Raw genomic sequence first — 27,973 nt, forward strand, 5'->3', positions numbered from 1 at the left:
TATAAAACTGGTAAAGAAAAGAAACTCTTACTTCAATCACTGGCAAATTAACAAAGTTAACAATATAAATAAAATGGATCACACTTACCAGGCTTTGCTTCTAAAAGGGAAAAATCACAGGGTTTTAAAATATAGTCATTAGTTATCTCTTTATATAACCTGCAGAGGGCACTCAAGTTCCTTGAAAGAAAAAGTAAAAAACTTAAGATAACAATAATTTTTCATTTTTATTTATTAGTAGTGTGTTAACTAAATAACCTTTTTTTCCACAGAAACTATCATTTAAAGAGAAGACATTTAAAGGAAACATAGTTTGATTTTAAATGTTTAATGGAGTATTAAGATACACAAATTTTCACATCCTACTGGAAAAACAATTCAGCAGGTGGTTTCCACCACAGGGCATCTGTCAATATGTAAATGCTGTGCATCATATATTAACACCACACTACCATCAATTACACAGATTGGCCAAGGCCTGAGGAAAGTCAACCTGGACCTCAAAGTAACCTGCTTACAAGGCAGTAAATTAGTAATACAGATAAGGCATTGCATTGCTCCAGGCTATATACAGACAATAATGTTATCATATCCGTAAAACAGTTGTTGAAAAAAAAACTAGAAGCTAGTTGAAAAGCTTTCAACTCATAAGAGTTTTAACCATTTTATAAGAGTAATCTCAAGACTTCTTTGGCAATATTCATTTTATGCACCTCTTCATTACTACTGACCAACATTGTGTTTGCAGGGAAGACATTTGAATATTTAACTTTAAATATTCTTCTTCCTCTGACATGATAATGAAATATTTCATAGAGAAACCCACCAAGTTGTACATGCTAACATACAACATTATATAAATACGCACACACATACATCTATGTTTTACATAAATACATTCTTTCTCTGATAGCATATTTCAAAATATATTGCAATATTTTATTAACTAAAAATTACTGCATAGAATAAGTTAATTATTAAAAATGCTAGTTTCTTAGCAACATGGCCAGGGGATCCTCCCTTCCATCTTATATTTTTTCTGATCCTCAATTTTACCATGGTTAAGTAACTTGCTATCAAAAGATATTTAGAAACATTTTGGTTACTAAATTCAAACTAGAGATGTTCATTTGGCACAAACATAAGTTAGATATGCATTTATTTGAGTCACTGATTCAATTTAGAAATTGGATCACAAAAAGTTTGAGCCAAAAAAAAGGTATAAGAAAATTATCCAAATACATAACTTGCAAACTGATACTAGAATAATGAACAATTACAAAGCATTAAAAAATGCTGTCTATAATAAAACTAGTCAAGAAACACATCTTACAATTTTATTCTTCAAATATTGTGCAAAATTTCATAGAATGTTTCAAAGTTTAAAGTTATGGAGGAAGGGTACCCAGTTAAATGAGAAAAAGGCAGAAAAAAATAGTAAACGGTACTGTCGAAAATGGTTATTTTGATAACTTAAAATAATTAGTTTGAAGTATTTTTGTAATGGTACTTTTATGGAACAAATCTTGATTCATCATGGAAACAAAACAAGCTCTTCTTCCTCAAGAAAGGACAAAGTTAAATAAAGCTTTGAAATCAGAAGTCTTAAGATGAATAATTGTGTATTGCGACATGTTTTCCCAAATTGGATTTCTTTGCCACATACCATTACATTTTTTAATGGAGGCGGATGGGGAGAAACTGTGCAGTTTAATAAAATAAAAGCATTTTCTCAGCGTAAGTTGTAGCTTTGATTTTTGGGTTATCTGAGGGCCAATAAATATACACTCTAGTATATGAAACAAAACTAGAAGATATACTTAAACTGTAGTCTTTGTTTCTTCAAAGCCTATGTTTTCTAAAATCATTGTTAGGCAAAGTAAAAAGAAATGTTTGTTCTATTACATAAGAACTAAACTTCATTTGGTATTCAATTGACTTTCTAACTTAGCAGACAGGACTTTTACATCTTCAAATACTGAAAATAAATTGCATTCTTGGCCCTTGCTTTAAAAGGTTATAGAGAATAAACGCACACCCTGGTAGTGTTCTAGTGATCTCCCTAATCTCAGTTGCACTTTGTCAGAACGAGGTAACTGGTAGTTAAGTGAAATACCCTAGATCAAAGGGGGATTAATCACCAACTGAATCCTTGCTGAATAAACCTGTCATTCAAGAAAATTATTTCCACTGAACTTAGCAGAGGATTGAAGGTATTTGCATAACAGGGACCAACGTACTTCAGCCAGGTTAAAAGGTTCAGAATTCATCCCATGTTTAGCTTTTTGCCTCCTTTTCCTTTCAGCAGCCTGGTACAATGGTTTCTAATCTGATAATACAGCTAACTATCTAAATGATGTCAGAACAGGAAAGTATTGCAAAGTTTGGATGAGGGATGGATCAATTTCACTTTCAGTAACTCCTAAATCTGATTTGTTGGAATTTAAGATGTAATCCTAAAAAAGTCCCTTAAACCTGAGAACTGTTTATTAACATCCCTTTTCTGACCTTTGTCTTAGAAACAACCATTCTGCTGTGGCAGCGGTCCCTGCAGAGACTCTGGATGATAACTCGACCTACCTTCCTCCCAGGGGTGGTGCAGGAGTCCATGAATATCTATAAAGGATTCTGAAATACTATAATAAAAACTAGAAGAAAAATACTAGTAGTTGTTCTATGTATTAAATTGTACTTTGAAATATCTTAAACCATACAATGTATATATAAAACCATAATTTTAACTCACTGAAAATATTGAGTTGGTGTGAAAAAATTAATTTTGTAAGACTAATGCTTAATTAAAACTTTTTAAAAATAATTTAAGAATTCCTGATAAGGCTATTTACTTCAAACCTGACATCTGAATCAATTATTTAAAAAGTAAAAGGTAAAAAATGCCTACCACTGTAAGGGGATTGTCTTACACTGTAAGGGTACTGCTGACTTTAAAAAGTTTGAGTACATTTTCAGAAATGTAACACTTTTTGTACATTTTGGATCTACTGAAGAATAATTACCCATATGATAGACATCAGATTTCATAATCATATTTTGGCACTAAAGGGAATTTAGCAATTTTGCATCTAGCAGTATGACACCATCCAAACCTTTAAGTGGAAGTAGGTGCTCATATTCAGTGCAAACACACAGCATCTTTCAAGTTAAAAAATGCAAAGAATAGTTATCAAAGAAAATGAATAAAATCCATAGCGAGATAATATTTTAGAAAATGATTGAAGTTTTAACCCAAGAAAGGACTCTTAGAGTGTCTTATAGCTTAGAATAAGAACATGTCAATCACGATTAAGCTTCTGGAATCGGAATCCCTTTGAAATGCAGCTGTTTCTTCTTTAATTGTGGCAGCGGACTCTAAAGAAAAGAAAGGTCCAGCCTTAAAGATGAGTAAGGAATACAAAATAGCTCAGGATTAGTTGTGGAGTTCAAAGGTCGCTAATTACACTAAGGAGTTCCCAGACACAGAGAAAACATTAAACAGGTCACCTACCAAACGGGAAACAGACTTTGTCTTCAGAAATTATCCTGAAGTGACAGGTTTCTAGACAAAATCAAAGCATCATAGTGTGCCCAGCTGATCTCAACAGGATGAAAACATGAGTTAGTTTTAGTTCTGTAGCGTTATGTTAGAATGGAACGGCAACAGATGGCATCAGGTTCCCATTGTCCCTACACTTTTCCAGTACTCCTTAGATTTTCCTCAGGTTTCTAGAAATGTCAGATCAAAGATTCATTGGTTTTTATGACTGCTTATAAAGTTTTGCCTAGGGGACTATTATACTGAATCCCAGCCTACTCACTAGATAAATGCCTCTTCCCTATTTTAATCTACTTTGCTAAACACTTATACAATCAAGATGTACAAATGGCTCCATTAATATAAGGGAAATGTTAAGCTTTCCCCCCTGAGTTTAAGAGAGATCAAAAAACTTAAAGGGAATGATTTTTTTCTTTTTTCAAAAGGAAAGTTTTTACTACTGATTATCTATGATTAACCTAGAATAACAAGCTAAAGTCCTGGTCTGGAAGTTACTCTATTTTCTTCCTTACTTGGGATAATTTTGAACATAGAACATTATGCCATGATAATGCCTTGCAGAAAATGAGTTTATAATGAGTAGGACTGACCTTAATTTTAAAAAAATTACATTTCAAATCCTTAATTTCTATGCAATCTCTTTTCAAACTATCATAGCTCTCTTTCAAGAAGTTAGCAGCTTTTTCTAAGCTTTTCCTTAAGAGACTCATTAAAAGAAGAAACCAAGGTATAATTTAAATGAATATTAATCTGTAATGCGTATTTTTTTTATAACTCTTCTAATTCTGTTCTGTAAAAAGAAACATGACATGGAATAAGTTTTGAGGTTCTTGAGATTTCATCTTTTCTTGAATGGTCATTTAAAGTCCAACTTGACAATGAACTACTTTGAAAACAGAACATGACAAATGATTGTAAAGACAGGTAGAAAATAAAGAGGATGACTGGATGGCTCCTGAAGAAACCCAGAGCATGCCAATAAGGAAGCAAGGGTGACAAATTTAAAGAAAATGTGCTACATGAAACTGAAATAAGATTTAAGTGATACTCTCTACCCATAAAATAGCTTTTGAATTTTTACCTGAATTCATTCATTAATGAATTATAATAAAACAGGAAAAGACCGATATCATATCTAAATTTATATTTAAAAATTTGGCTGCAGATATTCAGTAATCACAAAACACTGTGCTCATCTTCTGAAGGTATCCCATCCCTCTTAATATGCTTACTAAACAGAATGTTATTGTGGCAGATTAATAAGCTTGCCTGAAAAGTAACTCCAGAACAGAGATAAACAAAATAGAGTTATGCAGATTCTTTATTAGCCAGTAGGATAGTACTGATTAAAAACAGGTTACTATTTAAACAATTTTCTTTCATTTTCATCAGCTGTTTTCTCAAGAGATTTACAAAGTTGTTTCTAATGTGGTCTCTGGTATTCTGTAACAACACACTGTACTAGCACTTAGCACTTAGGTTTGGAAGAGCAAATAGTTTTTTATCTTGCACGTCATCTACAGTCCATTGGGAGTAGCTGCCTGCAGCTCTGCACTGAGGAGTCTAAGCCCATATCCAGGAAGGCTCAGTGGAGAAAGAGGGCTGACTGATTAGCCATGTCTGCCACAGGGGCAGGAAGAAACATGTATGGCAGGGTAACCCAAGACTAGTCTACAATAAGCTGAAAGTGAATCACTACGTTTTATGCTCTGAAATCATACTTGAGTAAAATCAAAGGGTAACGAAATTGGATACATTAGTCTTTAAAATGTTCTTTCAAACTAGATCAGACTAAAAACATTGAACAAGAGCATTTTGTAATTAAATCAATGATTTTCACTCATAGGTTATATGCATATACATTAAAAATAAAAGACTGTGATTTAATTTATGTTACTATTGTATAAATCCCATTTAAACATGAGACAACTACAGTAATAATGATCCATATGTTACTGGAGCAGGAGCTTTAGAATTCCAGATGTAATAGTCAGAAGAAATTAGTTTCCGGTCTAAAAAAAAAAACGTAAGATTATATTATCTTAAAAATTCAATGAGAAAGCAAAGTCATAATATTTAAAATTGTGGAACACAATTATTTCAAGGAAAGCAATACTTTGAGATATCCATTTCAATTCAATTTTTATTAAGGCATTATTATAACTTTCACCACTTAAAAAATATGGCTTCATTAAATACATGAATAATACATCTTTTAGCTTATATATGTCAAAATCCCTCATGCCAAATCTGCTAATTTTTTTCTCACATCTTCCCTAAATTCTTTTCCTTACAGACCTTCAGCTACAAAAACATTAAAAATAGTTTCATTGTTTCCCTTCTGTAACCTCTTCACCACAGTTCTGATTCTGATCTTGCTATTCTTTATGCATTGAAAGTTTCAGAGATGGAAATACACACCTAATTTTCTAGTAACGTTTTTAAAATGTTGCTTCAGTGGTTTCTTACAGTTCTGATCAAATTTAAGGTTTCTGTTTTAAGAGCTTTGGACAAATGAAAACCTCTTTAAAGTTTTCTGATACGTAAAACTGAGATGATAATGCTCATTTGGAGCTAGACATGTGTAAGTTCTTATTCCCTACATCTCTATCCAATTCTGCCTTTTCCACCTCTTCATAATGAAAAGGACAGAGGTAGGATGTATTACCTCATTGCCTTTTTTTTGTTGTTTGTTCAGTTTGAAAATCTAATAACACTGAGAGGCAACATAGCGTATTGGTTAAGTGGTCAGGGTCTAGAGACAGTCTGCTTGGATTTGAGTCCAGTTCTGCCATTTACTAGCTATCTGACCCTATTCTCTCTGTTCCGTCAGCATCCTCATCTGTAAAATGGAGATAACAACACTTACGTAGGGTGCTGTAAGGATTAATGAGTTAGCACACATTACGTACTCAGAACTGTGCCTGGCACATAGTAAGCAATAAACATCAGCTATTATTATTTAAATTAACATTATTAGCATTATTAAACTATTTTCAGAACTACGTTGTCTATTATGAATATAGATTTTATTGTCAAGATGATGGCAAAATAAAGGTTTTCAAATAGTTGCACGAAGTGATAGTTATGCTCTGAAACTAATAGAAGAAGGAAATAAAAGATGTTATAATTATGCATTTAAAGTGACCTCTTTCATTCATATATTAAGAAGCAGGTGAATTACTGAAACATCCCATTCTGTATTATAATTTCTGAAAATTACTACAATATGTTTAGTTAATATTAATAAGATACAATATTTTAAACATTATCTAAAGAGATGACATATTTCCCATAGACAACCTAAAATACTGGTCTGCTTGCACTTAGACAAAACTGCTGGTTTGTCCAAACTAACAACTGTATTGTGCCTTCATTTAAAAAAAAAAAAAAAAAAAAGGCATTATGAAGACTCTTCCAAATACATGAATTTCTCTAAAAAGCAACCAAAAAATGATGTAGGAGAAAGCACAGGGATGTATGGAGGTAAAGAATATGGCTTATTCTGGTTATATTACATAGAATTTATTATTGTCATTCACAGGTAATTGCTTAGAATTCAGTAGTTCTGAGTTCTGTAATTATTTAGAAACTTTCAAGTACAAAGTCTTGTCTTATCCTTCCTAGGGACCCTAACCCTTAGTTTAAGAAATACCACTATACTACAAGGCCACAGTAATCAAGACAGTATGGTACTGGCACAAAAACAGAAATATAGATCAATGGAACAGGATAGAAAGCCCAGAGATAAACCCACACACATATGGTCACCTTATCTTTGATAAAGGAGGCAAGAATATACATTGGAGAAAAGACAGCCTCTTCAATAAGTGGTGCTAGGAAAACTGGACAGCTACCTGTAGAAGTATGAAATTAGAATACTCCCTAACACCATACACAAAAGTAAACTCAAAATGGGTTAAAGACCTAAATGTAAGGCCAGACACTATCAAACTCTTAGAGGAAAACATAGGCAGAACACTCTATGACATCAATCACAGCAAGATCCTTTTTGACCCATCTCCTAGAGAAATGGAAATAAAAACACAAATAAACAAATGGGACCTAATGAAACTTAAAAGCTTTTGCACAGCAAAGGATACCATAAACAAGACCAAAAGACAACCCTCAGAATGGGAGAAAATATTTGCAAATGAAGCAACTGACAAAGGATTAATATCCAAAATTTATAAGCAACTCATGCAGCTCAATAACAAAAAAACAAACAGCCCAATCCAAAAATGGGCAGAAGAACTAAATAGACATTTCTCCAAAGAAGATATACAGATAGCCAACAAACACATGAAAGAATGCTCAACATCATTAATCATTAGAGAAATGCAAATCAAAACTACAATGAGATATCATCTCACACCGGCCAGATTGGCCATCATCAAAAACTCTAGAAACAATAAATGCTGGAGAGGGTGTGGAGAAAAGGGAACACTCTTGCACTGCTGGTGGGAATGTAAAATGATACAGCCACTATGGAGAACAGTATGGAGGTTCCTTAAAAAACTACAAATAGAACTACCATATGACCCAGCAATCCCACTACTGGGCATATACCCTGAGAAAACCATAATTCAAAAAGAGTCATGTACCAAAATGTTTATTGCAGCTCTATTTACGATAGCCAGGACATGGAAGCAACCTAAGTGTCCATCAACAGATGAATGGATAAGGAAGATGTGGCACATATATACAATGGAATATTACTCAGCCATAAAAAGAAATGAAACTGAGTTATTTGTAATGAGGTGGATAGACCTGGAATCTGTCATACAGAGTGAAGTAAGTCAGAAGGACAAAAACAAATACCGTATGCTAACACATATATATGGAATCTAAAAAAAAAAAAAAAAAAAAAAATGTCATGAAGAGATTAGTGGTAGGAGGGAATAAAACACAGACCTACTAGAGCATGGACTTGAGGATATGGGGAGGGGGAAGGGTAAGCTGTGACGATGTGAGAGAGTGGCAGGGACATATACACACTACCAAATGTAAATTAGATAGCTAGTGGGAAGCTACAGCATAGCACAGGGAGTTCACCTCTGTACTTAGTGACCACCTAGAGGGGTGGGATAGGGAGGGTGGGAGGGAGGGTGACAAAAGAGGGAAGAGTTATGGGAACATATGTATATGTATAACTGATTCACTTTGTTGTAAAAGAGAAACTAACACACTATTGTAAAACAGTTATACTCAAATAAAGATGTTAAAAAAAAAAAAAAAAGAAGAGGAGATTAGGACACACGCACAGAGGGAAGATAATATGAAGACACAGGGAGGAGAAGGCCATCTACAAACCAAGAAGAGAGGCCTCTAAAGGAACCAAATCTGCTGACACTTTGATCTCAGATTTCTAGCCTCCAGAACTGTGAAAAATAAATTTGTTGTTTAGGCCACCCAGTCTGTGGTATTTGCTATGGCAGCCCTAGCAAACTAATACACTGTGTAAAAAATTTTAAGTGAAAAGACTTCCCTGATGGAGCAGTGGTTAAGAATCCGCCTGCCAGGGGGCTTCCCTGGTGGCGCAGTGGTTGAGAGTCTGCCTGCCGATGCAGGGGACACGGGTTCGTGCCCCGGTCCGGGAAGATCCCACACGCCGCGGAGCAGCCAGGCCCATGAGCCATGGCTGCTGAGCCTGTGCGTCCGGAGCCTGTGCTCCGCAATGGGAGAGGCCACAACAGTGAGAGGCCCGCGTACGGAAAAAAAAAAAAAAAAAAAAAAGAATCCGCCTGCCAATGCAGGGGAAACAGGTTCGAGCCCTGGTCCGGGAGGATCCCACATGCCGCGGACCAACTAAGCCTGTGCACCACAACTACTGAGCCTGTGCTCTAGAGCCCACGAGCCACAACTACTGAGCCCGCGTGCTACAACTACTGAAGCCCGCCCACCTAGAGCCCATGCTCTACAACAAGAGAAGCCACTGCAATGAGAAGGCTGTGCACTGCAACGAAGAGTAGCCCCCGCTTGCCGCAACTAGAGAAAGCCTACGGACAGCAAAGAAGACCCAACACAGCCAAAAATAAGTAAATTAATAAAATAAATTTATAAAAAAGAAGATTTTAAATGAAGAATAAAACCTTTGAAAAATTAAAAAAAAAAAAAAAAGAAATACTTACCTAAATAGTTTTATTCCCCTAATATATGAGGCAAAAATATTGCTGCTTATGTTTAGCTAACTCTACCTCATTCTAGCTACTTTTTTGTTCTATGCCACATATCTATATTTGATCTGAATTAAATAATTTTGAATTCATCTACAAATTGCTCTGTTTCCCCTCCCTATTTTTCCATTTGTACTATGTATGTATGTGTATACACACACACACACACACACACACACACACACACACACACACATATTTCTCTTGCCCTCCTTTTGGTAAAACAGGGTACTAAATAATACTCATTGACTACATTTGCTAAAAATATTTAAAATTTTAAGTAATAATCATATTTAACATTTATTGAATCCATCCCACATGCTAAGCATTATGCTAAGTGCATGGTTGATATGATTTTATTTAAACCTCCTAACAATCCTGAGGTAAATAATACTACTAATTCCGTTTTATATATGAGGAAACTAAATAAGAAGTTCACTAACTTGCCCAAGAGTAAATTATAAGCAGAGCAAAGCAAATCCAACTTTAGACTAGAGCCCACCTCTATGTCAATCCTTGCTCATCCAGACCACTTTACAAATAGGAGAAAGCATCCTGTTACACTGGATTAGGCCAGAATTTTTATAAATCGATATTATTCTCTGATCTTTTTCTGTCACATTTTAATTTTATCTTAGTTAATAATAACATAACACCACTTTAATTACCTTAAGTTAGTTTGAATCTGTACAACTTACATGTACTTATTTTTGGTTTTCCTGATGCAAAAACTTGAACTGAATGCTGATCTGCATAACACCCAGTGAGTGTGTAATCTAAGATCCTAAAATGAAGCTAGAAGAAGAAGAGAAATGTACCAAATTAAGGTGATTATTTGGTAAAAATGATGGTCACATTTTTTTCCCTTGACACAAGTTTAGGAATTTATTTCACAGAGTTCACAAAATAAAAATCACAAACAATACTGTGTGTGTGTACGTGTGAGTGCACAATTCACACATATACTCACCTTTCCCTTTTGCATTAGGGTCGTTTCTTTGTAAGGCTGCCATTATGATGTGCTTGACACATACCAGGCCCTTCACTAATATAAACTATAATCTGCACTGCAAGGTATCCCTATTTTACAAATGAGGGAACTGAGGTTCAGATATGGAAACACTTAGCATCCCAGTAGGTAAGTAGTAGAGCTGGCATTTGAACTCAGACCTGACTGACTACAAAAGCTGGTGCTCCTTCCCCTATGGTGTTTGGTGTTCTGCATGTTCTCTCCTATCTCTAAGGCTATGTGGTTGTGATAGATTTCAGATCATAATTCTTTTATACACCTTTTAGCAGAACACAATAAAGTAATTACTAAAACAGAAACACCAGTTTATCTGGTGTTTAATTTTTCAGAAAACTAAACTTTAACTTTAACATAACTAACCTTTCTAAAATGTAATGAATGAATGTAAGTTCCTGGATTTAATTGATAATGTGGTGATATCAGTATAAATGCCAATTAATATATTGGGCTATAATAGAGAGGGCCATTAGTACCTTCTCTGAAGGCATAGTGCTGGGCTGTCTCTGAGCCACAATGATATTCACATGAACCATGAAAGGTCTATTCTTACAGAACTCCTGTTTCCTTTTGCTGTGATTCTCATCTTTGCGCTAAAAGCTTTTGATTTGGCAATATCCTGATAGCTTTTCTATACTTTTTTCTTCCTTCTCCCTTTCCTGCAAATTTCTCTCTTTTCCTATCTTTCTCCTTTTGATTGCCAAACTAACTGATCATAGGCATAGATGTAATTTTCAGATCTCAGCAACTTCTTCCCTATTGCAACTCAAATTATCTAATAGTAAAGGGCTTTTGCTTGCTTGTTTGGTATAATTCTGGATGCTGGAAGTTATGTCAAGATTGATTTCCACACAACTAGATATTATAAAAATAAATCTATTCATTGAACACAAATACGTACTACACGCTTTTGATGCGACTATAACTGGTTAGGTGATGAAAATGAATAGAAGGGTCATAATCCCTTCCTTTGAAAAACATATAGTACAGTAACATCTCACATTTTTTTCTGAAAAACATCTGGAAGAGGGAATTTCTATAATAATCATTGAAACAAAGCTCATGGACATAGTTGAAGCCAATACAGAAGAAATGAATATCACTAGTGTACTTCTGACTTCACTACCATTTCCCCTAGTTGCTTTTACATATAGATTTCAATCTCTCTTTGATTTCTTTGATACTACTCTATTTAGGTTTTCCTGCTACCTTTCTGATCACCTTTTCACTTTCCCTCATTGATTCTTTTGAACCTTCCTCCTATTTTCTCTTATCTTTTTCTGACTTTATTCATTTCTTCTGCCTCAACTATTTCTTCTCCATGGATAACTCCTAGGTCCTAAGAACAGTTGAGCTTTCTCTTGAGAATCAAGCTTTACGTTTTTAGCTACCTACTGGACACCTATACTGGGGTAAGTTGCTATTAACAGCAACATACGTCATATGAAGCCCACTCCCTCCCAACTTTCTCCACATTTCTTCTAAGATACAGAACTTTCTTCTAAGTATGTACATCCATTAATCAAATATTTATGTGCTAGGTACTGAACTAGATATTGGGAATAAGACAATGAATGAATAAGATTCACACAGTCTTTGCCCTCCTGGAGCTTCAAGTCTGGTTTAAGTCACAATTTTTTAATGATATCATCTTTGACTTAAAACTATTTCTTAACTTTCTACTTAATTAGTGAGATTAAAGGTTACACCTTTATCACAGCTCTATTCCTTTTTCTCCCTTCCTTTCTCTTTCTGTGATACTAAACTAGTTCAGCATTGTTAACTTATTACCTTTCATTTGGAATACTAATACAGCTAAAAAATAGTTTCCTTGTCTGTAGTTTTTTTCTTCACTCACTTTCCTCACATCCATTTCAGACTGATCCTCATAAAGTTATCGCTTTCTGAAGGACCACTCCCGTACTCAAAAAAAGCATAACATTTTCTAACAAAGCAATGAAAGCCGGATTCAAATCCTCTACAATCCAGACCTAAATCACTTATTCAGACTTCTGTGTGATTACTGTTTCTAGCACTGGTTCCTAAACATGCCTTGTTATCCTTCATTCCTGTGATTAAGTCATTTCTTCACCTATACAAACGAGAGTCAATCTTAAAGGCTTCATATCGATGCTTACCTGAGCCTCAGAGTTTTGCCTAAACTCCATCTCTACTACAAAGCTTTCCTTGACCACTTTGGTTGGAAGTGCTTAGTCTTTTTTTTTGAAAGACCAAAAGCAGTTACTCCTAATCAGTTACTGACATGCATCATTGAAAAATCCCTAGAGGGCAAAGACTACATCTTACATTCTTTGTATACAAATCTCAAATGTGATATCTAAGATCTGTGTAGAACTAGGTTAAGTTGAGGTATTTAGGTTTTACATAATTCTTTCACCTTAAAAATTTTAAAGTATTAAGTGAAATAGAAAGTGATTACTAAACAAAAAGAATCTTACTAAAATCTAATAGAGGACTTAGACAAAAAGAACAGAACTTCAAAAAAAAAAGTTAGGAAACATTAAAAATCAATTAGATACATGCAATTTGGAACAAAAGGAAAGGTTTCTAATGTAGTGAGTTATATAAATATATTTACCTTTAGATATGCTGTACCTCCAATGCAAATCTGGTCAAATGGCTGCTTTTCATGGTTCTTGGCTCCAAAAGTTACAGTTCCAGAAAGACTAATTTCCAATGATTTTGGGAACTTCTGTCCTAAAAACAGAAATACATCAATCAACTATTATAAATTAAATAGATTCTACAGCAAATGAATGAAAAAATAAATAAACAAAACCTAGTTTACCAATAATCCAGATCAATAAGCTTTTCTCTCGGAATACTTCAAGCTGGCCAAAACTAACTTTGTATTCCACATGTGTGACTGGACCTCTTTAAAAAAGAAATGGACAAAATGGAAAGAAAAAAATAATCATAGATACAACAGTTTTAAGAGATGTAAGTCAAATCTTGCTACTGTTACTTAATACAAGGACAACATAAAAGCAGATCTGTATTCACGTTTGCAGAATAGAGTAGAATAAATAATATTGTATCTCAGAAAACACAGAAACACAATAAACATCTTTTTGGTGATGCTATACATTTCATTATTAATTCTAAAGATAACTACAAAGTCATGCAGAATGTATTAATACAGGCACATAGATTGATGTAACAAAACTGTGATTTTACTATATATTTATGTATCCTTTGAAAAGAACTATTCTGTAGGACAAACTTAAAAGTAGAACTGATAAGGAAGTAATCTTATATTAATTCACCAAGTTTTCTAGTTGGGCTTGATCTGTATGTTGAGTACAGAGAAATTGCTAGAAATAAAGCCAGTAGTAAAATAAACCCTGAAGAAGCTACACTGGCTGAAGTTTATAATTTATTAGCAAGTAGTTTAACCAGAAAAATGATGATATTTAAAAATAAAGAGATTATTTTTATGACAATGTTTTGGTTCAGAATCAGCATACATTTGAATAACATAAAATTTTTAGATCTTAAAAATAAGGTAAAAACCAAGACAATTAATTACAGGGAAGTAGGAATGTACTAAAGAAGGCAGAGATCATGGCGTTATGTGATTTTGTTCCTACCTGTTGTAAAAAGGTATACGAGCTTCACAGAATTCAAAACTATTTTTCACACTTTCATGAAGTTTTAAATTAACTGTTATTTTTAGTTGTACTTCTTCCTCTTTTACTTGATAAAAACCCAAAATTGGTGGCACAGGGACCTGGAAACAAACATAAACACATTTTAATATAATTCTCAGGTTAATGGGTTTAAAATATCAGTGGTGATGGAGAAAAAAGCCTTGCAGTAATGTAGCCATTATATACAAATATGACTTTAATGACTAATGGGTTACTCCAAGTTATTTTGATATTAGATGATGAAGCTACATTCCTTCTAAGGTCAGGGATTCTTGCATCTCTTTCTATTTCCAAAGGTGAGAGAGGTGCCTTACAGAGGTGTGTGATACATTCTTTTTCCTACTCCTGCTTGTTCAGATTCCCTTCCTCCAGGTTCTCTATGACCTGCAACATAGAACATGCACTAGACATACTGATCACTGACACCCACCCACAGTTTCTGCTGCCCTGCTTGTATCTTGACTCCCCAACCCTCCCAGATCAGCAGTAGCTTAATGGGTCATCAATAACTGATTGAAGGGAAACAATCTGAATCTTCTGGTAAATAACTCATGAAAAGTTCTTGTTTGGACCAAAAGTATGGATGATTTGCTTACAACACAATTCATAAATATGAAGATTAGCAAAGTCCCAACTTCTCCAAGGTTGTTTACCTGAGAAGTGTAGTAGCATAAGTTGAATGACTCTAAAGGTGGAGTGAGTGGAAATTTGTAAGGCCCACTAAATGCAGAATCATCTGCTGCATCAATGCTACTAGAAGTCAGAATGGCAGAGTCAAGAGATGTCACACAAGGATGAACCAGAATATCCTGAAGTGGAGATCCATTGGTGGGGAGACTCAAGCTGATGGTAACATTTGGCATACTTCCTTCTAAATCACACTGCAACACAAATAAACAGATATTACCAAGATCTTTGAAGCATACATCTTCTGAATGAGGCCTTTCTTAATTTATCTGAGTCACTTTCCACAACTTAATTCACTTTCCTCTCAAGGTATTATTCTCATCGCTTTCTGTGTTCTGGTTAATGATTCTATCATGCCCTCAGACACCCAAGCCAGAGGCCAGGAGAGCCTTCCTAGAGCCCTCTGCTTACATTTAAAACCCTTAAAAAGCAACTTTTCTTCATTCCTGTTACACTGGTACAGGCCCTTACAATTTCTGTCACAGCCCTCTAAGTGTATCTAGACTCGCTTTCCTTTAATCAATCCATCCTTCATCAATGCTAGAGCTATCTTAATAAAACATAATTCTAATTATATTGTATCCATGTCAAAACCTCTCAATAGTTCTCCCTCAGTTTTGTATTACTTTTAAAGCCTTTTGCTGTTTGGTTCCCATCTACCTCTTTAATCATTTTCTACCCTGCAAGTAATGCTGGAGACATATTGGGGACTGTCAGAGGATCAGAGACTTTTTCTCCCAGCTCCTCTTATCCATGAGTAAGCCCTCATTCCTATACTAAACACCTTTACTCGCATAAATCTGTAGTGGCTCTTTTTCTGACCCATCCAGACTGATACACCTTACTTGTGTGTGTGCTGCGGGGGGCAGTGGGCAGTCAGGCTCTTCCTTTATAACTCAAACTTGACATTTACCTCTATTAAAGCACCCAATTATAACTGTCCAATTGAGGCATATAAGGCTTACTGATAAGTTTTGTTTGGCTAGACTTGTACAATACTTTAAGAGTTGGTGGAACTCAGTAGGTATAATGCTTAGCTCCAAATGCAAGCAGGTAGTTCCACTATCATATACATAGTCTGCATTATGCATTAACTGCCCACTCTCTAGAGGTGAGAGCAAACGTCTGTGCTCCTGTTTGTTTCCTTCTTTAAGATTTAAGTTTTTGAAAACAAGAATTATTATATTTTTCTTTGTATCTCTAGTGCCCAGTACATTGCTAAGTATAAGAGATACTCCAGGGACTTCCCTGGTGGCGCAGTGGTTAAGAATCCGCCTGCCAATGCAGGGGACACGAGTTCGAGCCCTGGTCTGGGAAGGTCCCACATGCCACGGAGCAACTAAGCCCGTGTGGCACAACTACTGAACCTGCGCTCTAGAGCTTGTGAGACACAACTACTGAAGCCCACAAGCCACGACTATGGAAGCCCGCATGCCACAACTACTGAAGCCCGCACGCCTAGAGCCCGTGCTCCACCACGAGAAGCCACCGCGATGAGAAGCCCACTCACCACAACGAAGAGTAGGCCCCGCCCTCTGCAACAAGAGAAAGCCCATGTGCAGCAACAAAGACCCAATGCAGCCAGAGATACTCCAATAATGTTTGCTGAATGGATATCTTTTTATGATTATGAACCGGACTTTGGTTCGCAATTTTAATAGGAAATGTTTTATTTTTTTATCTACCACTTGACGTATGTGTGAATTCATGAATATATCTGCTGTATAATGCAAGCATTTAGAGAGCAGGCAGGTATTACGAACAGTACCATGTATAATTAGTGACTTATAAAGGTCTTTCAGTGATAGTTAGAATAACGTCAATTCCATTTGATAATAAAAATGCCAAATAACTACTATGAAACTTAAGAACATTTTAGTATTTTCAACTTTAAATCATCTGCTACTTCACTCTCTATATGTGGATAGTAAGAATCAAAGAAAAATGTTTTATTTTTTGGTAGATATTTATGGAGATAATATATGAACAAATATTAGTAGCAAATAGTATCAAAATTTTAAAATATTCTGTTTATACTTATTAAATTATCCTTAACACTCTAACATAATTAAAGGAATCAGAGAAACAGCAACCATTATGGAAATAACCAACAAATTATCTGCTATCTAGGCATCTGAAATACCAGAGCACTAGCCATTCACTACGGGATGAGGACATCCATTCTAAAAGAAATCTGTATACTACCCTTTAAACCAATCTGGCATATGTAGATCTGGACTTTTAATTAGGAATTATAAAAACAGAAGGGACCTTGGTACTTATCTAATCTTAAAAATGAGAAAAGATTGAAAAAATTGTGTAACTCTTCCAAAGAGACACAGAAATTAGTGGTGGAATGAGGACTAGAACTTCAGTCCACTGGCTTTTGGTTCACCAGGTTTCCTACTAGGATTGAGATAAAATGAAGATAATTATTTCAATTTACAATAGGCTTCATAATAAAACTCCTTTAAATACTTAAAAAATGGTTTGGCTAACAGTTATACTATTTACATACAACCCTAAGGAAACATTTAGTTCATGAGTTTCAGAACACTCTCACTATTTTTATTTTTAGAAAAAAGTTTTTTAAAGATGAAAGTTTCCCATAATGATCATTTGTATTAGACCAAGAATAGGAGCCAATATAAAATTCCCAGAAGCAATAAACTAGGGTCAGCCTATCAATGAGCTGAGATATTTAAATAGCATAATATTAATTAGTATTAAATTATATATAACACATTTCCTGTTCATTACTACAGAATGAAAAACAGAGACGGTGAATTTTCCTACTTATATTTTATAGAACTTACAAGAAACGTAGATTCAACAGCTTTAAGAGATATGAATGACATAATCTGTGAACACCTTTTGGAGACATTTATGATAATTATTTCTACTAAAAAATTAATAACTGGAATGTATTTTTGATCATAATAGAAGTGAGTTTAAAACAGGCACATAAATTTTTAGGTCACTTTAAGGTTAAAAAGGAAAAAAAAGACTCAATTTGTCTGCCAGGACTTTTCTAATTCTCTGTTCTTGAAATCTACTTTTATCTATTGGATTTGCACTTAACTACTCAACATTAATATGATATATAAAAAGTTTATATTAAAAAGTGCAGAGAATAAAGGAAGATAACAGAAAAACAAAGACACCTGACAATATTAATATGTACTCATAGACATTCTCTTGGAGGGGCTCTATTTTTGATCATTATTGAATGTGGCACTGATCACTGCTAACTGTATTGTTATTTTCATTGCCTTTTCCTATTACCTAACCTTAAACCACAGAACCCTATATTAACCTAGTGACGTGTTTAAATAAAACGTGAGCCCTTGAAAATGGCTTCAGATATTAAGTCAGAGATTTGTCAATTTCACGCCTCTAGGAAAAATGGAAAATAGGTACGGTGACTTTAAAATATTTTCACAAATTCTTTGACACAACTCTTTTCAAAAGATGGGAGCCTAATCCCACTCCCCTTGAACATGGACCAGACAAAATGACCTGCTTCTGATGAACAGAAAGTGGTAGAAGTGATACTATGTGACCTTTCAGCCTACGTAATAAAAAGAATAGCTTTCACTTGTGCCTCATGTGGCTGTCTGCCTGTATGATCATTTGATCAAAGGGAAGGCAGTCACCAAGTTGTGAGAACATTCTTAAGCAGCCTGTTGAGAAGTCCACATGGAAAGGAACTGAGGTCTCCTACCAATAATCAGCACCAACTTGCCAGCCATGTGACTGAGTCACCTTGCAAGTAGAACTTCCAGCTCCAGTCATACCTTCAGGTGACTATAGCCCCAGCTGAACTCTTGACTGTGACAGACTTCCACACTAGAAGTTCCCAGCTAAGTTGCTCTTGAAGTCCTGACCTACAGAAACTACGAGTATAATAAATGTTTATTGGTTGTGGTAACAGGTCAATTCATTACACAGCAATGCAGTTGACCCTTGAACAATGCGAGGTTTAGGGGCACTGACCCTCTGTTCAGTCAAAATCCATGTATAACTTTACATTCAGCGCTCCGTGTCCAAGGTTCTGCATCTGTGGATTTAACCAACTGTAGATTCAGCCAACTGCAGATACTATAGTACTGAATGCAGTATGTATTTAGTGAAAAAAAGTCACGTATAAGTAGACACACACAGTTCAAATCCATATTGTTCAAGGGTCAAATGCATATAGCCAGTATAATTAGTAAGAAATGCAAAAAGATAACATTATAAAATTTCACGTGAACGAAACATTTAATGACTGCTATTTATAAGAATCAAGAATGTCACATTATGATGTAAAATAAAGTTGGCAAATTTTACTTTTCTCAATAAACGTTAAGTGGTATGATAAAACAAGTACCAGAGAAAATCTCACCTTGCAAGTGACAACTCCAATGACTTGCCATGTATCTGCTATATCCTGTTTATCATATTGCATGGATTTTACCTTTTCAGTGATAGAAATAGAAACCTGTGGTTTTCCTTTGTATGTTCCAGCTTTCCAGGTCGGCTGTTTTTGTGGATGAGTAACAGAAGCAAAATTAATACTATCCAATGAATTCTGTAAGTTGGCATCTAACAAAGTGCCAAAGGGACAAGTCTGTAGAAGTAAGTCGGGCAACTGGCTCAATTTTGTATTTAGCTCACTGTCATTTTTTTGACCCGAGTAAAGAAAACCCTGTACCCCAAAAAGAAGTTCAAAGCCTTGTGAAATTCCACTAATGCTAATTAATGGTGGACGAGGGAATAAAGTTTGTTCAACCAGTGGAACACAAGCGTATATCATGCCATTCTTCATGAAAGCAATAAGTGGCCAGAGTTCTTCACCTCCTATCGGGAGTGCATAAATGGATGTTTTATTGATGTGTGAACAGCTATCACGACTCTCCGAAAAGTCCTTATCATCATCTGATAATCTCAGTTCGAAAAGCAGTGCTTTAAGGAAGGGACCATCTTCAGGAACAGGCACATAACTTGCTCCATTGAAGACTCTGGCTCTTTTTTCAACAGTTGGATACCGTCTGTATTAATGGAAACAAAAACATAATTAATTCCTGCAAGTAAAATAAAACTGTAAGTTCAAAACCTAAAAACAAACACAAAACATAAGGCAAACACTAATAACAACAAAACACACAATAACAAATACACACACCAACAAACAAAAACCACAACCAAAAAAATATATTACATGTTAAATTCTTACTAAAACAACTACCTGTTGTGTACTTGATATATCTCAAATGATAAAGTACCATTATCTATTATTTAAAAAAATTCAATTTAGTTGATTTTTTAAATGGGTAGAGTACCTGGTTCTAATTCAAAATCCTAGTCTTTGGCCACTCAGATTCACACTTAAGCAAGGTGTGGATACCTGTATACATTTTAGGCATCTATAAGGACTTTTTTATCTTTCTTATCTTTTAAAAAAATTTTACTTTTTATTTCCTCCTTTCCTTTGTTTTTTAATCACAGGGAACATCTTTCTCCCCACTCAATCCTACCTCCAGGAGTAACCACTGCCAAAGGTTTACTGTTTCATCCTTCTGGAGGGTTTTCAACGCTTTTAAAGCATAAACATAAACACACCATGATTTTTAAAAAACAGAATGATACATTTTGCAGTGAAACTTAATTTTTTCACTTGCCAAGTTAGGTCACATAAAGCTACAGCTGCACAGTATTCCATTGGGTTAAGGACCTGCAATCTATCTGGACCCCCATTGGTAGAAACATCACTTCTTTTGTTGTTTCAGATAAGTATGCAAAGAAGATTTTCTTGTCTTGTCTTTCCTTTACCCTTCCTCCCTCTCTCCGCCCCACTTTCTAATTTAGGTATAATTTAGATATAACATTATATCATTAGGTTGGTCAAAAAGTTCATTCGTTTTTTTCCATAAGGTGGCTCTAGTAGTGCTTAGTTGTCTTTTTTTTTTTTTTTTTTTTTTTCCCCCGGTATGCGGGCCTCTCACTGTTGTGGCCTCTCCCGTTGCAGAGCACAGGCTCCGGACGCGCAGGCCTAGCGGCCATGGCTCACGGGCTTAGTTGCTCCGCGGCATGTGGGATCTTCCCGGACCAGGGCATGAACCCGTGTCCCCTGCATCGGCAGGCGGATTCTCAACCACTGCGCCACCAGGGAAGCCCGCTTAGTTGTCTTTAACTTCATTCGAAACAATTTTGTTAGACTGTATTGTGACAAGCTGTCATATCAGTGTTCATTAAAAAAAAAAAAAAAATTGGTGAATTTCTGTGTGGCCATTTTAATATTGAAAAAGAAAGAAAAAGCAACATTTTCAGCATATTATGCTTTAGTATTTCAAGAAAGGTAAAAACACAATTAAAACGCAAAAAACAACAAGATTTGTGCAGTGTATGGAGAAGGTGCTGTGACTGACAGAACGTGTCAAAAGTGGTTTGCGAAGTTTCATGCTAGAGATTTCCTGCTGGACGATGCTCCACCATTGGGTAGACCAGTTGAAGTGGATAGCAATCAAATCGAGACATTAACTGAGAACAATCAACGTTATAGCACACTGGAGACAGCCGACATACTCAAAATATCCAAATCAAGTGTTGAAAATCATTTGTACCAGCTTGATAATGTTAATCGCTTTGGTGTTTGGGTTCCAGGTAAGTTAAGCGAAAAAAACCTTCTTGACTGTATTTCCGCATGCGATTCTCTACTGAAACATATCGAAAACATTCTGCATTTGAAACACATTGTGATGGGTGATGGAAAGTGGATGCTGTACAATAATGTGGAACGGAAGAGATCGTGGGGCAACTGAAATGAACTACCACCAACCACACCAAAGGCTGGTCTTCATACAAAGAAGGTGATGTTGTATATAGTGGGATTGGAAGGGAGTCCTTTATTATGAACTCCTTCCGGAAAACCAAACAATTAATTCCAACAAGTACTGCTCCCAATTAGACCAACTGAAAGCAGCACTCGACAAAAAGCGTCCAGAATTAGTCAACAGAAAACTAATAATCTTCCATCAGGATAACGCAAGACCGCGTGTTTCTTTGATGACTAGGCAAAAACTGATACAGCTTGGCTGGGAAGTTCCGATTCATCCGCCGTATTCAACAGACATTTCCAGGATTTCATTTCCGTCTTTACAAAATTCTCTCAATGGAAAAAATCTAAATTCCCTGGAAGACTGTAAAAGGCACCTGGAACAGTTCTTTGCTTAAAAAGATAAAAAGTTTTGGGAAGATGGAATTATGAAGCTGCTTGAAAAATGGCAGAAGGTAGTGGAACAAAACAGTGAATACCTTGTTCAATAAAGTTCTTGGTGAAAATGAAAAATGTGTCTTTTATTTTTACTTAAAAACCTAAGGAACTTTTTGGCCAACCCAATAGTTTCAGGTATGTAACAGAATGATTTGATATTTGTATACATTGCAAACTGATCACCACAGTAAGTCTAGTTAACATCTATCACCTTACATAGTTACAAAATTTTTGTGTGTGTGTGATGAAAACTTTTAAGACTTCCTGTTGGGGCTTCCTTGGTGGTGCAGTGGTTAAGAACCTGCCTGCCAATACAGGGGACACAGATTTGAGCCCTGGACTGGGAAGATCCCACATGCCACGGAGCAACTAAGCCCACGTGCCACAACTACTGAGCCTGCGCTCTAGAGCCCACGAGCCAGAACTACTGAGCCCACGCGCCACAACTTCTGAAGCCTGCACGTCTAGAGCCTGTGCTCCACCACAGAGAAACCACCAGAACGAGAAGCCCGCGCACCGCAATGAAGAGTAGCTACAATGAAGTGTGCGCAGCAACAAAGACCCAACACAGCCAAAAACAAATAAATTAAATTAATTTTTTTAAAAAGACTTCCTGTCTTAGCAACTTCCAAATATACAATACAGTATAATTCAACTATAGTCACCATGCTGTACATTACATCCTATGACTTATTTATTTTATAACTGAAAGAGTGTACCTTTTGACCCTCTTCATAAATTTCTCCCACCCCACCACAGAACTTTTTTTCTGATTCCATCTTAGTAGAGTAGGATGGAAAAAAGTGGTTCAATTTAATCCTCCACATTGTGGATTCACTAGTATCCTGAGTACACTTGGTACCCTGAGTCTTCTTGCCAACCCCTACAAAAACATGTAAGAGCATTTTAGTAATAGTGGTTTATCTCTATGGCCCTGGAAGAAACTATGAGGTAACAAAAAGAATAAAATGAATAATCTTTTGTGGTTTGCATGCTCTATCCTGAACAGTAAGTTACTAATTCATCCTTTTTGGGGGGGAAACAGAAATTTACAAAAATGTTAGATCACATCTTCTTAATTTAAAAAAAAAAGTACTTTCCCGATTCCTTATCTCTCCACTCCAAAGTCCACAACAAAGTCATTTATTTGCTATTAACTTCTGTGTAAATTGCCTAACTTCCCTAAGTCTGTCTTATTTGTAAAATAAGGGAGTGGCTAAAGAACATATAAGCAATTCTCATCAAGAATCAAGAACAGACCTAGCCAAATAATGTTTTTCTACTAATTCACTAATACTACTAATAAAATATTGGTGTTTACTAATAATTTTAAAAAAGAAAAATAAGAATGTATTCAAAGTTATCCATGTATTAGTGAACCTCACTCATTTACATTCTGATGCATTTTCTTGATTGAGGAAAGGGAAGAATTAGCCAGCCCTCCAGTAATGGTCTAGCAGGTGAATGCCACTTCTTTCTCTTAGTCTTTGGATAAGGATAGTTAAAAACTCTGGACTGAACTCTAGTCTAGACTATTATCTTCCAGAAGATAATTAAAGTTCTCTTAAGTGTACGAATTTCATGATTGAAATTGTAAAACTAAGTTTATCTGGGACCTTATAGAATGTCTCAATATATGTTCAATAAATACTTTGTTGGATGACTCAACCTGTCATTTCAGAGTTATTCTAGGCCTTTTCTAAAACAGGACTTGAACTTTAAATGGCCCTGCAACTATAGGGAACAATACCAACCTAAGCTAGACTTAAGCTGGTACTGTTACTATCTATCCAGACAGCAAATCTCTAAACCAGAATCTAAATCAAGTTCTGTTGTGGGGAAAAAGTAGCTAGATAAAGATCATTTGCATTCTTAAATCTTAAGTGATGGCCATTATCCTTTGGCAAATATGTGGATAACAGGCCAGTGCATATCTGTTTAGCTCTAACTCTGGCCCCAGGAGGTCAGAAAACAAAATAAAACCTAATTCATTCAATGATACAGGATAAATAAGTGGCAGATGAATTATCTGAACCCAACTTACTGCCTTCATAGAGATGTTGAAAAGTCCATCCAAACAAAAAGAATTTTTCTTTTTGAAATATTCTGAGCACAGTGGGAAAGAACTCTGAAAACAAGCACAACTTCTTCAAGAAACTTACTATTGTACCCAGTACAAAAATCTTACCTCTACGAGATATTAAAATAAGCTACAAAGCCACAGATATAAATACACTACGGTATTGGCAAAGAACAAAGTAATAGAACTGAGACAGACCAATGTTTATATGGGAGACATAATAAACTGCTATCAACAGCCCCAGAAATCAATGAAGAAAATACATACTGTTTGGAAGATGATGTTAGGAAAACTGGCCCACAGCATAGAGAAAAACAAAATGAGAATACTACTTAACACCACATCCAAAAGATGGACTACAGACAGATTAAAGGCCTAAATATAATAGAGAAAATGATAAAGTCAAGAGGAAATAATGTAGTAAGATATCTTTGGGAAATAAGGGTAGGAAAAGACTTCAATGAATTCCCCCAAAGGGCTAACTACTTTTTGACTGCAACAAAACTAGGGATTTCTGTTTAACCAAGGGTAATGAAAAGTTAATTGACAATGACAGTAAGTTAAAATATCTATAATAGCTAAAAATGACATAGGACTAATATCAAGATTATGCAATGAATTCCCACAAGTTAACAGGAAAAACCCAGCAACTCTTGAAGAAAAAAACAAAGGATATACACAGGCAATTCACAAAAGAGGAAACCCAAAGGCCGTTGCTACACAGAGAAATGCAAATGAAAGTAAGATATTCTTTACACCAATACCAGCAAAAAGTGGAGTAAGTGTTAGGAAAGAATAGAGATACTGCTGATGAGAGTGTAGACTGGTCAAAGTATTCTGAGAAGCTAATTACTTGGTAATATTTAGTCAAAATCAGTACAGATATGCCCCCGTGTAACTGTCTGAGGTTATCTACTGTAGCACCGTTTTGATAGCTGAGTTGGGGGCAATCTGGGAGATCATCACCAGGGGAAGGGGAGATGTAAAATGTGGCAGATGTAAACCATGGAGTAGTACAGAGCAAGTAGATGCAATGGCCTAGATCTGCACTATCCAGTATAGTAGCTGCTAGCCATACATGGCTATTTAAAATTAAAATGAAACAAAATTAAAAACTGAGTTCCTCAGTTACAATAACCACATTTCAAAAACTCAACAACTACATGTGGCCAGTAGCTGCAATATTAGACAGCACAGATTTAGAACATCTCCCATTTCCATCATTGAAGAAAATTCTACTGGACAGTGCTGCCCTAGATGAACACAAAGTAACCTGGATGTTTCTTAAAAACAGTGCTGAGAAATCTGACAAATGTAAGGAAAGGGAATGACATCTATAGCACACTTAATTGTATAATTTGAAAAATACATACACAAACACAAAGATACCAAAGGGAATATATAAGTAAAGGAGGAGTACCTAGGATGGATGGACCAAAAAGGCTGATGAACCATATTTAAGATTATTATTAACCTCCTGAGGTACAACAACAAGAACAACAAATGTAAGCCAGGTATCCCAGAGAAAATGGTAAACTCCAAGGCTCGATGCCTTCAGTAACAAAAATTGTTAAGGTAGGAAAGAGGGAATTTTTCATATCCACGTTGCCTACCACTTTTCACTTAAAATTACACTCATCTTTGTCAGCCTCAGTCTGGATTCAGAGCTAGCTACTTCACTACAGAGCTTTTCTCAGGGAAGAATGAATGTTTGCAAGAAAGAACTGTCCACCACTGAGAACAAAAGGTAAAACAGATCACTCAATTGCCACCCATATTTTACAGTGAGTTACTGTATATTCTCTTCACAGAGCTAGTTTGATAAAACGTGGCAAATTCTAAGAGTGGAACCAGATCAGCTCACACCATTTTTAAAAAGTGAATTCAATTTAATTTTTTGTATTTTTTCAATTTTCTTCAACAATTAGGAACTTTAAAGTAAACTATCTGAGAATTTCTGGTAATGAAAAATAATTATAAGATGAAAGTAACAGCCTGATACTGCTCAGCAAGGACTCTCCATAAAAATGAGTTAGAATGTCCTTAAATGATTTTTATTAAAGTAGAAAAATGTGAAACATGTTTATTGCTCAGGAAGTTTCCTTTCCTTTCGTCATCTCCACATCAATCTTACGTAGGTGGAGTTACGATACAGTAACATTAAGATGAGAAAATACATAATACTTAAAATGTGCCAGGCATCAACTCATTTAATCCTCACAACACTATGAGGTAGTATTATTACAATCTCCACTTAACAGATGAAACAAATGTTAAGTAACTTGCCCAGGTGTCGGACCAGGGATACAGAGCATCACAAAACTACGCTACACCATCCATCTGTCCGATCCACCACGCCTGAGGATTTAGATTTGCGTTTACCTGGAGAATCTGACGGTGCCACAAAGTGGAGTTCCCGGTTCGTGGCTTATGAGCCACACTGCCCGCTGGGCCATGATAAGCCACTAAGGCATGAGTTCTTCTCTAAGGTGGCTACCGAAGAAGAGCGCAGACCGGCTTTCTCAGGCGCTTTCTTTTACCAGAAGCCTCGAGGCTCACGCATCTAGAGCCACCTTCTGCCCCACCACAGACAGGTCGGGCTCAGCAGAGAAGACAACTCCTTCAGGTGAAGTCACTAAAACCTCTGAGTCCGCGCTGGACAACACACGCCACAAAAAGTTCTGTGAATCCACACTTAAAACCTCCGGAAATCTACTTATCTCCACCAACCCTGCTACTTTCTTCCTCTCGAATCTACTTCCGGGACGGTAGCCCGCAAGGATCACGATTCCTCACTCGCCCGCGCGGGGAGCCTCTTCGCGGTTCGCCTGCTGCTCTCCCTCTCGCCGGCCCCTCCCAACAGCCATCCGGGCGCGCGCAGCTCCACTTCCGGCGTACGAGGCGGTGACAATGGGAGCGGCGCGGGCGGCGCCGGGAGGCAGCTGACAGGCGTCTGCGGCTTCGCTTCATGGCCGCTTTCCCGCCCCGCCTGGGCTCTGTGGGTAGCGGGACGGCCCGCAGCGGCCGGGAGCCGGAGCTGGTGAGCCGAGCGGAGACCTGTGCGCGGCGCCGCTGAGGCGCAGCATGTGAAGAAGAGACGGCATCCAGTGCGAGGCGAGCCTCTCAGCCGGCCGGGATGGCCACGACGGCCGAGCTCTTCGAGGTGGGTCCCCGCAGCTCTTCAGGGAGTGGCAGGCCCGAGGTGTGAGAAGCGAGGTGGGCGGGCAGAGGAGAGGGCGTTCGCGGCTGCGGGAGCAGGCCTGGGGAAGGAGAAGGCGAAGGGGAAGGGGTGGGGTGGTGGCTCCTGTGTCGGCGCGGGCGGAGCGTGAAAGGGGGGAGGGGTGGCTTGGGGACCGGGGTGGGGAGGTGGGCAGGGCAGCAAGCCCGGAGTCCCAGCGGAGGAGCGTTGGTTTTGTCCGCACGGCTGGAAGGGAGCCTCGGGGTTTGGGCGTTGGAAGATGAACTCGGGATGTCTGGCGAGCCCCGTCTTGTCGCCTGGATCCGTGCGTGATATTCTAGGGCCC

The 27,973-nt window shown here is 36.6% G+C and overlaps 2 protein-coding genes across 7 annotated transcripts in view; one reads left to right on the forward strand and one right to left on the reverse strand.

Moving 5' to 3' along the window:
* Positions 1-312: 312 nt before the first annotated feature.
* On the reverse strand, positions 313-27,966 carry AP5M1 (adaptor related protein complex 5 subunit mu 1). 2 transcript variants are annotated; one of them, XM_059059499.2, is made up of 8 exons: positions 26,832-27,966; positions 19,502-20,147; positions 15,081-15,308; positions 14,368-14,507; positions 13,566-13,651; positions 13,356-13,474; positions 10,428-10,524; positions 313-5,565 (listed from the first exon to the last, which is right to left on the reverse strand). In XM_059059499.2, the coding sequence occupies exons 1-8, from the start codon at positions 26,903-26,905 to the stop codon at positions 5,483-5,485; spliced, it is 1,473 nt and encodes a 490-aa protein (XP_058915482.1). In that variant the 5' UTR covers positions 26,906-27,966; the 3' UTR covers positions 313-5,482. The 2 variants fall into 2 exon arrangements, with proteins under 2 accessions (XP_058915482.1, XP_066884529.1); XM_067028428.1 differs by having other exon boundaries at positions 3,973-5,565; positions 10,398-10,524.
* The window catches only part of EXOC5 (exocyst complex component 5), a 59,894-nt gene continuing 59,164 nt past the window's right edge, over positions 27,244-27,973 (forward strand). For 4 of the 5 annotated variants that reach the window (XR_010839543.1, XR_010839542.1, XM_067028426.1 and 1 more), the window contains exon 1: positions 27,335-27,612. Coding sequence is in view for 3 of the 5 variants with exons in the window: in XM_067028426.1 (XP_066884527.1) it covers positions 27,586-27,612 (27 nt within the window). In the remaining 2 variants the exon portion in view is untranslated. Of the gene's footprint in view, positions 27,613-27,973 lie in introns of all 5 variants that reach the window. The other variant, XM_059059493.2, reaches the window with a different exon arrangement.

This window comes from Kogia breviceps, chromosome 3 (genome assembly GCF_026419965.1).
Source record: "Kogia breviceps isolate mKogBre1 chromosome 3, mKogBre1 haplotype 1, whole genome shotgun sequence".
NCBI classification, from domain to species: Eukaryota; Metazoa; Chordata; class Mammalia; order Artiodactyla; family Physeteridae; genus Kogia; species Kogia breviceps.

Coding starts and splice junctions, on each gene's coding strand:
- AP5M1 (XM_059059499.2), bottom strand. CDS start 26,905: ATGGCCCAGCGGGCAGTGTGGCTCATAAGCCACGAACCGGGAACTCCA. Junction 14,508..15,080: donor TATGCTACTACACTTCTCAG/GTAAACAACCTT, acceptor GTTTGTTTCCAG/GTCCCTGTGCCACCAATTTT. Junction 10,525..13,355: donor GAGGTACAGCATATCTAAAG/GTAAATATATTT, acceptor TTCTTCTTCTAG/CTTCATTTTAGGATCTTAGA.